The sequence below is a fragment of the Sciurus vulgaris genome (assembly GCF_902686455.1).
Source record: "Sciurus vulgaris genome assembly, chromosome: 1".
In the NCBI taxonomy this organism is placed as follows: Eukaryota; Metazoa; Chordata; class Mammalia; order Rodentia; family Sciuridae; genus Sciurus; species Sciurus vulgaris.
The window spans coordinates 173,519,676-173,533,701 of NC_136461.1; the positions used below are offsets into that span (position 1 = coordinate 173,519,676).

At 32.9% G+C, this 14,026-nt stretch overlaps 1 protein-coding gene across 1 annotated transcript in view; it reads left to right on the forward strand.

Annotated features, from left to right (window-relative positions):
- Positions 1-14,026, forward strand: part of LOC306653220 (intermembrane lipid transfer protein VPS13B-like) — a gene marked incomplete at its 5' end in the record, with an annotated part of 899,457 nt that overhangs the window by 268,120 nt on the left and 617,311 nt on the right. The window contains 2 exon segments of the mRNA XM_079126163.1: positions 6,086-6,220; positions 6,975-7,148. Coding sequence (XP_078982289.1) covers positions 6,086-6,220; positions 6,975-7,148 — 309 coding nt within the window.

The following is a 14,026-nucleotide window of genomic DNA, read 5'->3' on the forward strand; positions in this document are numbered from 1 at the left end:
TGACATTGCTTTTGAGAAGTTTGATGGCATTTTCATTGTTTAGCTTTTGTGTATTTTTGTTTTTATGTTTAAACATTGTTTTTTAGTTCAGAAAATTTAAGGAGCTTTATAATACTAATGTCCAGGTGTTATACATTTATGTATGTATTTTTTAAAAATACCTTTATTTTTATTTTTGTTTATTTATTTTTATAAGGTGCTGAGGATTGAACTTTGTTCCTCACACATAATAGGCACGTGCTCTACCACTGAACTACAACCCCAGCCAGTGTATGTATTTTTAAATTTGTGCTGGATACATGGTAGGCTCTTTTTAGTTTTGAACTACTTCAACTTGAGGAAGTATTCTTGTATTTATTCTTTGATTATTTTCTCCATTTTGTTTTAGTAATTCTTCTAGAATCTTTGGTTTTCGGATGTTAAATTGCTTATGCTGATTGTATTTTGTTATTTGTCATTTTCAGTTTCTGGATTTTTTTTTTAATTTATGGGAGATTTCCTCATTTTATTTCACAATCTTTCTATTAATTTCAGGAGAATTGAAATCATGGTTTTTTAAAATATATTTTTTTACTTGTTGGTGGACCTTTATTTTTTATTTGTTTTTATGCAGTCCTGAGGATTGAACTCAGTGCCTCACACATGCTAGGAAAGCGTAATTACTAGGTCATTGATCCATTTTGAGTTGTTTTGTGCAGGGTGAGAGATAGAGGTTTAATTTCATTTTGCTGCATATGGATTTCCTGTTTTCCCAGCACCATTTGTTGAACAGGCTATCTTTTCTTCATTGTATTTTTTTAGCACCTTTGCTTAGTATGAAATAACTATTTATGTGGGTGTGTCTCTGTGTCTTCTATTCTGTACCACTGGTCTATCTGCCTATTTTGGGGCTGATAACATGCCATTTTGTAACTATTGCTCTGTAGTATAGTTTAAGTTCTGGTGTTGGGATACCTCCTGCATCACTCTTCCTGTTAAGGATTGCTTTGCCTATTCTGGGTCTCTTATTCTTCCAAATGAATTTCATGATTGCTTTCTCTATTTCTCTGAGGTACTTCTTTGGGATTTAATTGGAATTGCATTGAATCTGTAATTTGTAATTATTTTAAACTTATTTCACGATAATATATTGTAAAATTATATTTCAGTTGTGGTACTTTGGGATTCTCTCTTCCTTCCTCTAGTGGACTTTGAACACAGACAGCCTTTGTGTAAATGTATAGGATACTCACTTTTTTTTTTTTCAATTTGCCTTTTAATATTTATTTGGTATGTCAAAATTCCAAATATTTATTTGGTATATTAAAATTAAGTTTAATAACTTAAAATGGGACTAATAATTTTTTTGACTCATTGTACACAAACGGAGTACAACTTTCTCATTTCTCTGTACATGATGTAGAGTCACACCATTCATGTAATTGTACATGTACATAGGGTAATGATATTTGTCTCATTCTACCATCTTTCCTTCCTCCTACTCCTTCCCCTCCCCTCATTTCCCTCTACACAATTCAGTGTTCCTCTGTTCTTCCCTTACCTGCCCCCATCCGCTGCGGCCTCTGTTTTATGTGAATTTCCACTTATCAGAGAAAATGTTTGACCTTTGGTTTTTCAGGGTTTGGCTTTTCTCACTTAGCACGATATTCTCCAATTCCATCCATTTACCTGCAAATGCTATAATTTTTTTCTTCTTTATGGCCGAATAATATTCCATTGTGTATATATACCACAGTTTCTTTATCCATTCATCTGTTCAAGGGCACTTAGGTTTGTTTCATAGTTTAGCTTTTGCATATTGAGCTGCTTGTAAACGTTAATATGGTAGCGTCACTGTAGTATGATGATTTTAAGTCCTTTGGGTATAAACCTAGGAGTGGGATGACTAGGTCAAATGGTGGTTCTATTCCAGGTTTTCTTAGAAATCTTCATACTGCTTTCCCTAGTGATTGCACTAATTTGCAGTCCCACTAGCATTGTGAGTGTTCATTTTTTCCCATATCTTCACCAACATTTATTGTTACTTGTATTCTTGATAATTACCATTCTGACTGGAGCAATGGAATCTCAGTGCAGTGTTGATTTGTAGTTCTCTAATTGCTAGAGTTGTTGAACATTTTTTCATATTTTTGTTGAATGATTGTATTTCTTCTGTGATGTTTCTGTTCATTTCCTTAGCCCATTTGTTGATTGTGTTATTTGGTTTTTTGATGTTAAATTTTTTGAGTTCTTTTTATATTCTAGAGATTAATACTCTGAGGTGCGTGTGGTAAAGATTTTTTTTCCCATTCTGTAGACTCTTTCTTCACATTATTGATTGTTTCCTTTGCTGTGAAGAAGCTTTTTAATTTGATTCCATCCCATTTATTGATTCTTGGTTTTACTTCTTGTGCTTTAGGCGTCTTATTAAGGAAATCGGTTCCTAAGCCATCATGTTGGAGATTTAGGCCTACTTTTCCTATTATTAGGTGCAGGATCTCTGTTCTGGTGCCTATTTCTTGATCCATTTTCAGTTGAATTTTGTGTGAGGTGATCCATACGGGTTTAATTTCACTTTGCTGCATACAGATATCTAGTTTTCCCAGCACCATTTGTTGAAGAGTCTATCTTTTCTCCATTGTATGTTTTTGGCACCTTTGTCTAGTAAGAGATTACAGTCTTAATGTGCATTTTTCTCTGTCTTCTATTCTGTACCATTGCTCTACATATCTGTTTTGCTGCCAGTACCATAGTGTTTTTGTTACTATGGCTCTGTAGTATAAATTAAGGTCAGGTATTGTGATGCCTCCTGCTTCATTCTTCTTGTTAAGCATTGCTTTGGCTATTCAGGGTCTCTTATTTTTCTGAATGAATTTCTTGATTGCTTTTTCTATATCTATGAATAATGTCTTTGGGATTTTAAATGGAATTGCAGTAAATCTGTACAGCACTTTTGGTAGTATGCCATTTTTACAGTGTTAATTCTGCCTATCTAAGAGCATAGGAGATCTTTCCATCTTCTAAGATCTTCTTCAATTTCTTTCTTTAGTGTTCTGTAGTTTTCATTTTAGAGGTCTTTCACCTCTTTCATTAGATTGATTCCCAAGTATTTTATTTTATTTTATTTTATTTTGAGGCTATTGTGAATGGGGTAGTTCTCCTAATTTCTCTTACAGTGGATTCATCACTGATACATAGGAACACATTTGATTTATGAGTGTTGATTTTATATTTTGCCACTTTGCCGAATTCATTCATTACTTCTAGAAAATATCTGGTAAAATTTAAATAAAGAATCATGCCATTGGTAAATAAGATAGTTTGAGAACTTCTTTTCCTATTCGTATTCCTTTAATTTCTTTCTTCTAATTACTGTGGCTAGAGTTTCAAGGATGATGTTGAGTTAAAGTGGTGAAAGGGCATTCTTGCTTTTTCTAGTTCTTGGTGGGAATGCTTTCAATTTTTTTTCCATTTAGAGTGGCGATGGCCTTGGGTAGCATAGGTAGCATTTATAATTTTGAGGTATGTTCCCAATACCCCTAATTTTTCTAGCGTTTTGAACATCACAGGTGCTGTACTTTGTTAAATGCTTTCTCTGCATCTGTTGAGATGGTCATATGATTCTTGTCGTTAAGTCTATCAATGTGACAAATTACATTTATTGATTTCCATATGTTGAACCAGCCTTGCATCTCTGGGATGAACTCCACTTAATCATTGTGCACTGACTTTTTACTATGGTTTTATATATGATTTGCAAGAATTTTATTGAGAATTTTTGCATCTATGTAGAACTGAGTTCCTGACAGTGTTATAGTCTAAACCATCATGCCTTATACAGGAATACAAGATTCTTATGAGAGGAGGTTTCAGGCAACTTCTTTTAATAATAGTCATATATAGCATTCTTGAGATATTAATAAAGACCTGTCATTCATGATTCAGAGTAGAGTTCTAAACTTTGTAAACTATGAAAGCAGTACTATTATAAAATCCTTAAAAACATTTGTTATATTCATATTCTTTTTCTTTTGTACATACTGAAAGCTAATTGAATTCTTTTGACTCTTAACATTGTCAGTAATTTTTGAGAGAATCTTTTAGTAGCTTGCTGACTCCTATATAGGTTTCCTATATTTTTGAAAAAAAATCTATATATTAAGAGTCAGTGAAGCTTGAAGGGGAAGATATTATTCAGTTCTGTATTCCTTCATCCTTAGCTCAGTAATTAGAGCAGGGCAAGTGGTCCTCTGATTATTATTCCCTGCACTCAAAGTAGATGTTAAATATGTACGGTAGCTCAGCACCCTTTCTTACAAGATCAAATGTGAGCCATGCTTTCACACTTTCTGACTCACATCATTGGCAAAATCTGTATTTCTCTAAGCTTTCATTTCTATTCATGTATATGTATAATATTATATATGTATAATACATACAGCATTATACATGTATAAAGGAAATAGTGCTAACTCTGTGTGGAGGGGGGGAGGGAGAAAGAGTAAACTAATTATAGTGCATGGCACTCAAAGTGCTCAAAGCTAGATGGCTATAACAGCTAATACTGCTATGAGTATTATTGACATTATTTAATTTTTTGAGATATTAAAGTGTTTCATTCATGATTTCAAGACATAAGAATGCTTAAGAAAAATGCTTGCATACACAGCATTTTAGATAACCATTTTATATCTTTCCTTGACTCCTTAAATTTTGTGATCTCAGTTCAGAATTCCTGCTTTGAGGATGATGATAGTACTTTACATAGAACACAATATTGGAAACTAGCTACCAGTTGATACACAAGTATGTTATTACTAAATGAAAATTAGCCCCTTAATATCTCCTTCAAAAATTAGGGTTAGTGTGTGAGAAGCCGTTTTTTCAGGACTACAGCTGCTAACCATTTAGTATGTGAGTTAAGTCTTATCTTCCTGGGCTAGAGCCCAGGAAGACTGTCATAATCTCTTAGAGAAATTATGGGTCTTCCTGAGTTCATTAAAGTTTAAAATCAATGTTTTTAGAATAATTTTAATATATCACAGAAAGTTTATGTTTTTACTTGTTCATATATAGTGGAAGAATCCTCAGATAATATGGATAGAATTATGTATTAGGCCAAAATGTAGAACGGGAAAAAAAATGGAAATTATGTTCTTGGGTGTTTGTGAATATAGGCAAAAGTCTTCTGTGATCAATTAGACTTCGTTAAACAGCTTTGCCCTTTCTCTTACTAACTATAATACTTTGGGCAAAAGTTGAGAAACTTCTCTAATCCATTGTATCCTCATCTGTAAAAGGAGGATGATAATACGTATATTATCATTTCATGATAGGCCTTTTTTGGGAATTGAATGAGTTTATATGCATGACACATTGTAAGTTTTGAGTGAATGTTAATTATTTAGAGGTCATCCTCATCATTGTAGTGTCTGTCAGTATGGTCAGAATAATGTTCTACATGTTTGCCTCACCTACCCTTTATCAACAAAATTATGTTCTTCCTTTCAAAAATTTTCCCACTTTTTTTTTTTTTAATGGTAATTACTGTCTTTACTTGAATGGCACTCGGTAGAGATGTTATTATCTAGCTTTTTGGTAACTTGATAAAAGTCTCTTGGCTTCCATTTTGCTTATAAAGCTTTTGCATTTTAACCCAAGAACTTTTCTGACCTAATCTTTATACTGTATCTCCCCAAGACATTTTATTTACTGCAGTAGTTTTCTGTGTAGGTGCTTCTGCCAAAATGAAATTGAACTTACGAGTTAAATTTGTTTCAAGAAGAAAAATCTTATTGCAAATTTTAAAGCCAAATATGATTTTTAAAATCTCTTGTTTTTTAAGTAAATAATTGTACATTTACTTTTTTCAAGCTTGACTTATCAAGAGCTGACTGCATAAGTGGAGTTATGAGAGTTCAGCCCATTTATTTTAAAACTGCATCCTTTCACCTTTTAAACACTGAACTCTGAAACCTAACACAAATACTGTAAGAACATCTGAGGTAGATAATTAAAGTATAATTAAGTTTAAATGCCTTGGTGAAGGAGTATAAAAATTATTTAAATTCAATCGGCTAGTACATTTGCAGTTTTCTTTTATTAGGTGTGAAATCTAAGAATCCCCTGCCAACTCTTGAGGGCTCAATCCAGAATGTTGAATTGAAGTACTGCAGCACATCATTGGTCAAATGTGCCTCTGGGACCATGGGATCAATAAAAATTTGTGCCAAAGCCCCAGGTATGTGCAGCTGGACCGTGTAAAACTTTATTGCCTGTATAGGAGAATTGGCCTTGCGTTTTACAAGGAGCGTTACTGAAAAAAGAATTTACTCATTGTTCCTATGAATCAGAGGTTTTAATTTTTTAAAAAAAATTTTTACTTAAAAATTATTAGTAGTGCCAAGATGATACTTCTTGACTTTAACAAATTAATTTTTTTTTTTAAGAAGAAAAAACTTGGGTAGTTTAAGAATATTTATGAGAGAGAAAACTTGACGGAATATTTACTCAAACATTTTTGGGACTTGGACTTATATATGATGCATAAATATTAAATTAAATGTTCTAGTAGGATTAAACACAAAATCTAGTTTTCTTTAAATTTAGAATTATAATTGACTTCACCTTCCAACCAATATTCTGTTTCATAATATTTTAAAACAATAGTTTAATTTTTTTAGCACAAGTTTGCAATGGTACAAATTTTGTTGAATTTTTTAGAAGATGATGTATTCATGTTGTTTTCTTTTATAAAATTTTCTGAACATATTCTACATTCCTTGCCATGATGTTGAAACAATTTAATTGAGTTAAAAATGCTTTTATCAGATATATTTCTCAGGATATAACTAATTATAGCTAAAATTACCAAATATAATTGAAATGTTATGTTGTTAGTATATTTTGGTATAAAGCATCTTCAAGCTACTGCTTTATTTTACTCAATAAGATTTGTTGTTGGTTCTTGTTTTTTCAATAATATTTCTATTCAGGTGACAGTGGAAAAGAGAAGTTGATTCCCTTACTTCAGGGTCCTTCTGACACTAAAGACCTTCATAGTACCAAGTGGCTCAATGAGAGTAGAAAGCCAGAGTCTCTCTTAGCTCCAGATTTGATAGCCTTCACAGTCCAAGTCCCTCAATATATAGACTACTGCCACAATTCTGGTAAGTACAAATCTGTCATTACTCCCTTATTTTGCATTTCCTTTTCCAGAAAGGCTTTTAAATTGTGCTTTAAAAAAAAAAAAAATTTGTGTTCATTGGGATAATCTCTGAAGTTCTGCTTTTCCAAAGTTTAAATGAAGTATTTTTGTATTATTTTTGATAATTGAAATGTGTTTATAACAATAATGATTTTGTTTTATTTTTTGTATAAGGAAATTTAGCTTTATACATATCTCTTAACCTTAGGTTTATATTTACAAAGTTTAACTGAATTTAAAGTATAGCGTGTCATATTTTTTTGGGGTAGTAGCATGTTGTGATCCACAGTTTGTCATATTAAAATGAGGTTTTGCTGCCTTCTGTAGTTTTTAGAAAAGAAGAGATTTTGATAGTGCTACCAATAAAACAAAGTCACTCAGAGGTTATATTATCATTTGTTAGAGTTATATTTTTTTCCTAGTGGTACTTTATCTAGAATCAGTTTCATTTTTTTCAACTCTTAATAGCACAACCATACCTCTCATGTTGAGAAGTAATATCAGAAAGATCAATAAATACTAGGAAAGAAAGAAGTTATGATAGATATAGCTATATCAACCTTGAGCTCAATTAACCAGTATGTGTTTAGGTAGTCAGTCATTGATATTAGAAATAAGAAATATTGCTTTAGAGATTTCTTAAAAGGGTAAATGATATGACTTTTTCTTCAGAATTAGTTGGCCAGTAAATGATTTCAAGTAGCTACTTAAAAACATAATTCCATTAACATTATTGAACAAATCCTGTTGCTTATACAGAGTATGTTAAGCATTATGAAGTTCAAAGCAGAAAGTATAAAAAGATTTCTGACTAACTAGACAGTAATTCTGTGGAAGCAAATACTAAAGCATGCATGAATGCACATATTCAGGAACACAAAAAAGATTGTGAAGATGAGTTTTGTTGCAGTATCACTTGTAGCTGAATGCTGTCCACATTAGAAAGTGGAAAGCTATATTTGAAAAGTCAGTCTGAGGTTGTCTTGTCATTATACTTCCAAAGGCAACAACTCTTTGAAAAGCATTCAGTCTCTTGAGAATGGTATGGAATCATGTTGTTAGAAAAAGACCCAGACCCCTCCTAAGACTGTGCCTATGCATAGAAGATTTTACCTATCCTTCATGACATGGATTGGTAAATATTTTACTAGAAGGCCATATCGTTAATATTTGAGCTTTTGTGTATCATACGGTCTCTTGTCTCAGCTGTTAGGTTCTGCTGTTGTGGCACAAAAATAACTATTGACGGAAATAAAAGGATATGATTATGTTCCAAGGAAATGTTATTTACAAAAAAACAGAAAATGGATTGCATTTGCCTTATGTGGGTTATCTACCTTTGTTCTTGGGAGAAGGGATTGGTGTTTGAATAAACTGCTTTTGTTACTGTCTATTTAATCATGTTCCTTAAATATGCTGTTTACTAGATTCCTTTATATAATCATCCACAGAGAAGTTTTAGTAGGTTTTGGTTTTAGGTTACCAAATTATTAAGATACTCATCAAAATGACCAGAACATAAATTTGTGAGTTTTATATCTGAGAAGGTACAAATCTTTGAATTTTCCCATACTCTTGAGTTGGGCAAGGTCTTGTAGTTTTTTATTTTGCTATAGAAACAGAAAAAATAGTGAGTCCACCATGTTTGAATAATAATGTGATCTTTCTCCTGACAATATTCATATTACTCTGTGCAATTCCAGTGCATTCTAGGGTCACAAAGTTGTACTTGCATTTTTTGACGTTTTATGTGGTTATAAAAGTACCTTAGTATAAGAGAAGTTATCTGTGATACCGATATTTATAGGACAAAGTTATACAATTTTTCTTGCTGTTAAGGAAATTCACCTAATCTTCACCATTAGTGTTGTGTTTGGTGATGTTTATGAATTTGTGTGTAAAATTTTAATGTAATTATTTATTTGGTACTTAGAAAATATTCCTTTGGGTATGTTTTAATCCTTAACTATAAAGTGCTTATACTTAACCTACATTAAAATACTTTATTCAGTGCAGTTTTAAATTTAAATTTTCCATCCATCTTGGAACTACCACACACATTAATGGCTTAGGTATTTATAATATGGTTTAGAGAGCTCATAATTATTTTTTAAAAGCCAGTTTTAACATGAATTTGATTAATCTTATGCCATGTAACAAGATTTAAATTGAGAGAGATTGAGTGTGGGTGTGCTTGTGTGTATTGTATGACTGATGTTATAGCCAAATCATAAATAAGTCTTAAAGAAGTAAATTATTAACAGTCTGTCAAGATTTTACTAAAATATTAGTCTCTCAGCAAGTATTTTCATAGCTACAGTATCTAATTTTTTCCTGTCCTTTCTTTGCCTGTGCTTACAAACACATACACACATATTAAAACTTATTTCCCCAATTCCTTGGTTTTTCTTACTTATCACAGTCTACTGTAATATACAGTACTATGCATTAGTATACAGTTTGTCTTGTTGCTTTTTTCCTGTACTGTCATGATTTTATTTGGTGCTGGAATTTTCCATCTTTTCCTTCTTTTTCTTAGCCTCCGTGGTATTTCTGGTTCCTAGAACATTACTCAGTACATAGTAGGCTCACAGTGAATGAATGAGCAAGTAAGTGATGATTACATTTACTTTTCTTTGGTTTTTGAGACTGGAACATCTTATGGAAATGTGTCAAAACAGGAATCTTTGCTGATTTTTTTTTTTTGTTGCTGTTGTTAAAGAAGAAGCTGGGCACCATAGTGTAGGTCTGTAATCCTAGCTACTGCTGAGGTTGAAGGGAGGATCACAAGTTTTGAGTCCAGCAGCTTAGCTAGACCCTGTCTCAAAATAAAAAGGACAGTGGATATAACTCAGTGGTAAAGCACCCTTGGGTTCAATCCCCAGTACTGCTCACTTTTGCCCTGCTACTCCCCAAAACAAAGGTGTTGGATAGTCAAATACTTCTAGATCAAGAATTAAGGAAAGCATAGGTTGTCTTTGCTGGCTTTTTCAGAAACAGATAGCTGTTTAGGTGATGTGTTAATGAACTTTTCCACAGGGGTTCTTTAGCTTCTGAGGATCATTGCATGATATGTGGAAGACAACTGCCAGTTGTGCATAGATATTCCCAAATTGAAGGGAGGAGATTAAATCTGGAGACCAGTAAATGTTGTGGCTGTTATACAGAAGTGAATTTTGAGAGGAGCTCAGTCTTTGGGTCTTTGGGGATTTCAGATTGTGTTGGAATGGACTGCATTATTAATGGGGATTTGGAATTAATATGACAAACTATTCATGGTATCAAACTTGTTTTAAAATACTTGTACAATTTAAAAATCACTATCATGTAAATTATTTGTTCACAAAACAAGACTGTGTTAAGCATAGCAAATATTTGTGTTTTACTGAGGAAGAAATAGACGTGTAGATGTTAAATGACTTATCCATGTGTCTAGTAAGTGACTCTGAATTAGAACCTGGAGCTTCATACTATAACATTTTCTCACTTCTGAGGCTGTTTACCATTTTGTCTTTTAATCTTAGGATCCATATTGCTAAACACTGCACCCCCTAGTCTTAAAAAGTCTTTGCCTTTGAGGAGTTCCTCTAACTTTACAATAAGCCCTGTCAGAAGAGCCACACTCTCATGATCTCACAACATTGCTTTGTCTTTGAAGTATTAGTGACTCCCTTTGCACTTTTCGCTCTTTCCCCTTTGATTCCATCTGCACTTGACTGACTGGTTACAGTGAAGGAGCAGAGGGCTCCATTGGGAATTCATGTACCAATCCAATTCATGTTTACTCTCTTGGAGGATAACTTAATGACACTAACATTTCTTATATTTGTATAGATGTTAGAAGTCAAATAGTGAAATAAATGCCTCTCTTTCTCCTTCATAACTAGAAACTCTTGTTGACTATAATTGATTTATATAAAATATTTTTAAATAAATTTGAAACATTTTTCTTCCCTTTTAACATATGGACTTCGGTTCTTCTTCATGTGCTGTATTTTATGATTTACAGCATGATCTTCTTGCCAAAATCTTTGCTAATTATGGCATTGATGTATAAATAAAATTTAGAGTGTCTACCTTTTAGGAATATAAAATTGTTGTGAAGCACTATCAACTTAGAATCAAAAGAGCTTAGAAGTAATTACTTCAGTTGCTTAGCCAATGTTAGAGACTCCCTGTCTCTCTTTGCTCCAGATCTCATTTTTCACTCTCTTGGTGATGGTTATGCTTTTATGTATCCTGTTTTGTTTTTTTGCCTTTGATTTTTAAAACTATCCTTCCCCTTTCTATACCTGTTTAATACCAGCTCAATCTTAACTCAATGTCCACCTCTTAAAGGAAGAGTTCCCTCAAAATCCCTTTCCCTTTTCTGATCCCACCCAATCTGATTAAGTATCTCTGCTAACATTCTTTCATAGTTCACTGTACTTTTTCTTTCATAGCTCTTATGACAGGATGTCTTTATATAGTCTGTACCATTTGATAGTGAGTTCTAGAGTTAGTCCTGGTTGCTTATCATTTTATCCTCAAGGCCTCCTAACATTGCCTGACACATAAGGAATGCTTGAGAGATCACTTGCTGAATGAATGAATGAGTGAATGAGTGAACATTTATGACAGAGGGTGAAGGGATAAATTATTAGACAGGGATAAATTATTAGACAGACAAATAATAAATCCCTTTTTTTTTTTTTTGGTATCAAGGATTGAACCCTGGGGTGTTAACCACTGTACCACATGCCCAGCCCTTTTTTATATTTTATTTAGAGACAGGATCTCGCTGAGTTGCTAGGGCCTCACTAAGTTGCTGCAGCTGGCTTTGACCTCATGATTCACCTGCCTCATCCTCTCGAGCTGCTGAGATGCTGCTGAGATTACAGGTGTGCACCCCAAGGTTAATACACGTTAGCTTCTCTCTCTTTTTTTTTTTTTTTTTCTTATAGGTCTTCCTCCTTGTCCGACTCCATGTAACCACCATTGGAGAAATTATCTACTAGTATCTTTCTCTGTTAGATAATTCTAATTACTGTTAGGTTCTTTGTTCACTGGACTGTAATTTCTATTTCTTGGTCTTCCTTTATTCTTATTGATGACATGAAATAATTTATCAGCCTAAAATATACCTGACAAATCTTAACTCTCTTAGGTTTCCCCCCTCTCCCTTGTTATGTCCTCTTCAGTCTCTAGTATTTACTCCTATAACCAAACCTTAGTCTATCTTGGCCTCCATGTATTAGGAGACAGTTCTCCAGCTGGAAGATAAGACAGTGTCTCCCTCTGGAGCAAAGGAAGGCATGCTTACTGCCCATGATAAAACATTTGGCTCATCAACTCAGGGTTCATGTATTCTGTACTGCACCATATCTATTTGGATGAATTTTTGTGCTGTCATGTCTGTAGAAATTGGGGGCAAAGGGAAATAATGCAAATATGTTGATCCTGCTGTTGCTTCCTGTGCTATGATAAATAAAGTCCTGAGTCTCTGACTAAAGAGTCATGTCTTCTGCAACATTCATGAAATTGTGGTTGGGTAAAATCTTAGGCCCCTTACAATTCTGGACATTAAAACAGTTTTTGTTTTTGGTTCTCCTTTCATTGTTCCCCTCCCAAAGCATTTCTTTTTGTTCCTTAAATATAGGTCTTTTTCCCCCCTAAGATTATGTATTGGTTCTCTTCTTTTTGTTTGTATGGTCTAATCAGCACTTCTGTTTTTAGCAACCAACTGTAAGTTTATATCACTTTCCATTTATTTTCAAATTCCCAAATTTCAGCCACCTCTTAGTCATTTTCCTGAAGATATTTTAATTGTGCCTAACATAGTTTAAAATAAACTCAGTATAATTTTTCTTCCCTATTTCCTGCTCCGTTTTTCACCATTTAAATTATAATCGCCCTGTTTCCCTTTTAATGCTGTCAGTTTACCACTAGCTCAATTCTTCCTTTTTTCTGTCTTCAATACAGGTGATGTTCCAAAGGAAGGTTTTTGTTTGTTTGTTTGCTTTGTCTTTGACTGAATAGTCCAGGTTAAACATGATAAATTGACTTTACCCATTTCCTTTATGATTTAGGTTGATTGCCATTTTGTTTATTTCCACTACATGTTTGGAAATGTCTCTTAAAATAATACTCCAAAATTTAACACAGTCTTTTAAGTAACATAAAGTATAGTGTGTACACCTCTTAGATTTGTATAGGAGACCTCACTATATTTTCTGTTTGTTTTAAGCTTCCGTGTCACTAGAACACATAAGGTTCTTTTCATATGAACTGTTCCTATGGCATTTTTTAATATTTTATATATCTACATTAGCTTATGAACCTATATGAAGATATTTGTACTTATTCCTATGGAATTTTACCTAATTTATTTTGCTCCATTAAAAACAAAGACATATTTAAATATACCTGGTTGGGGGCTGGTATTGTGACTCAGTGGTAGATAGCTTGCCTAGCATATGTGAAGCACTGGTTTCGATTCTCAGCCCCACATACAAATAAATAAAGGTTCCTCAACAACTAGTAAAAATATTTTTTAAAAAATTTGGTTGACGATTACTATTAGTTACTTCTACAAGTGACATGTTATTTTTTCTTTTAATATGTGAAAATCAAAGTATAGTTTTCTTAATAAGATTAAAAAACAGAACTAGGTGATTATGATGCTATTCTAAAATAATGTAAAACAAGTGCTTTTCTTAAAATAATATTGAAAAGTAATGATAGTTTAAGCCAGTCTTATTGTTTCTTAAAAGTGCCTATGTTTTCAACTTGATTAGATTGTGATAAATTAAAAATAATCATCAAATATGGGGAACTTTTAGTCATTGTTAGTGGAAGGAA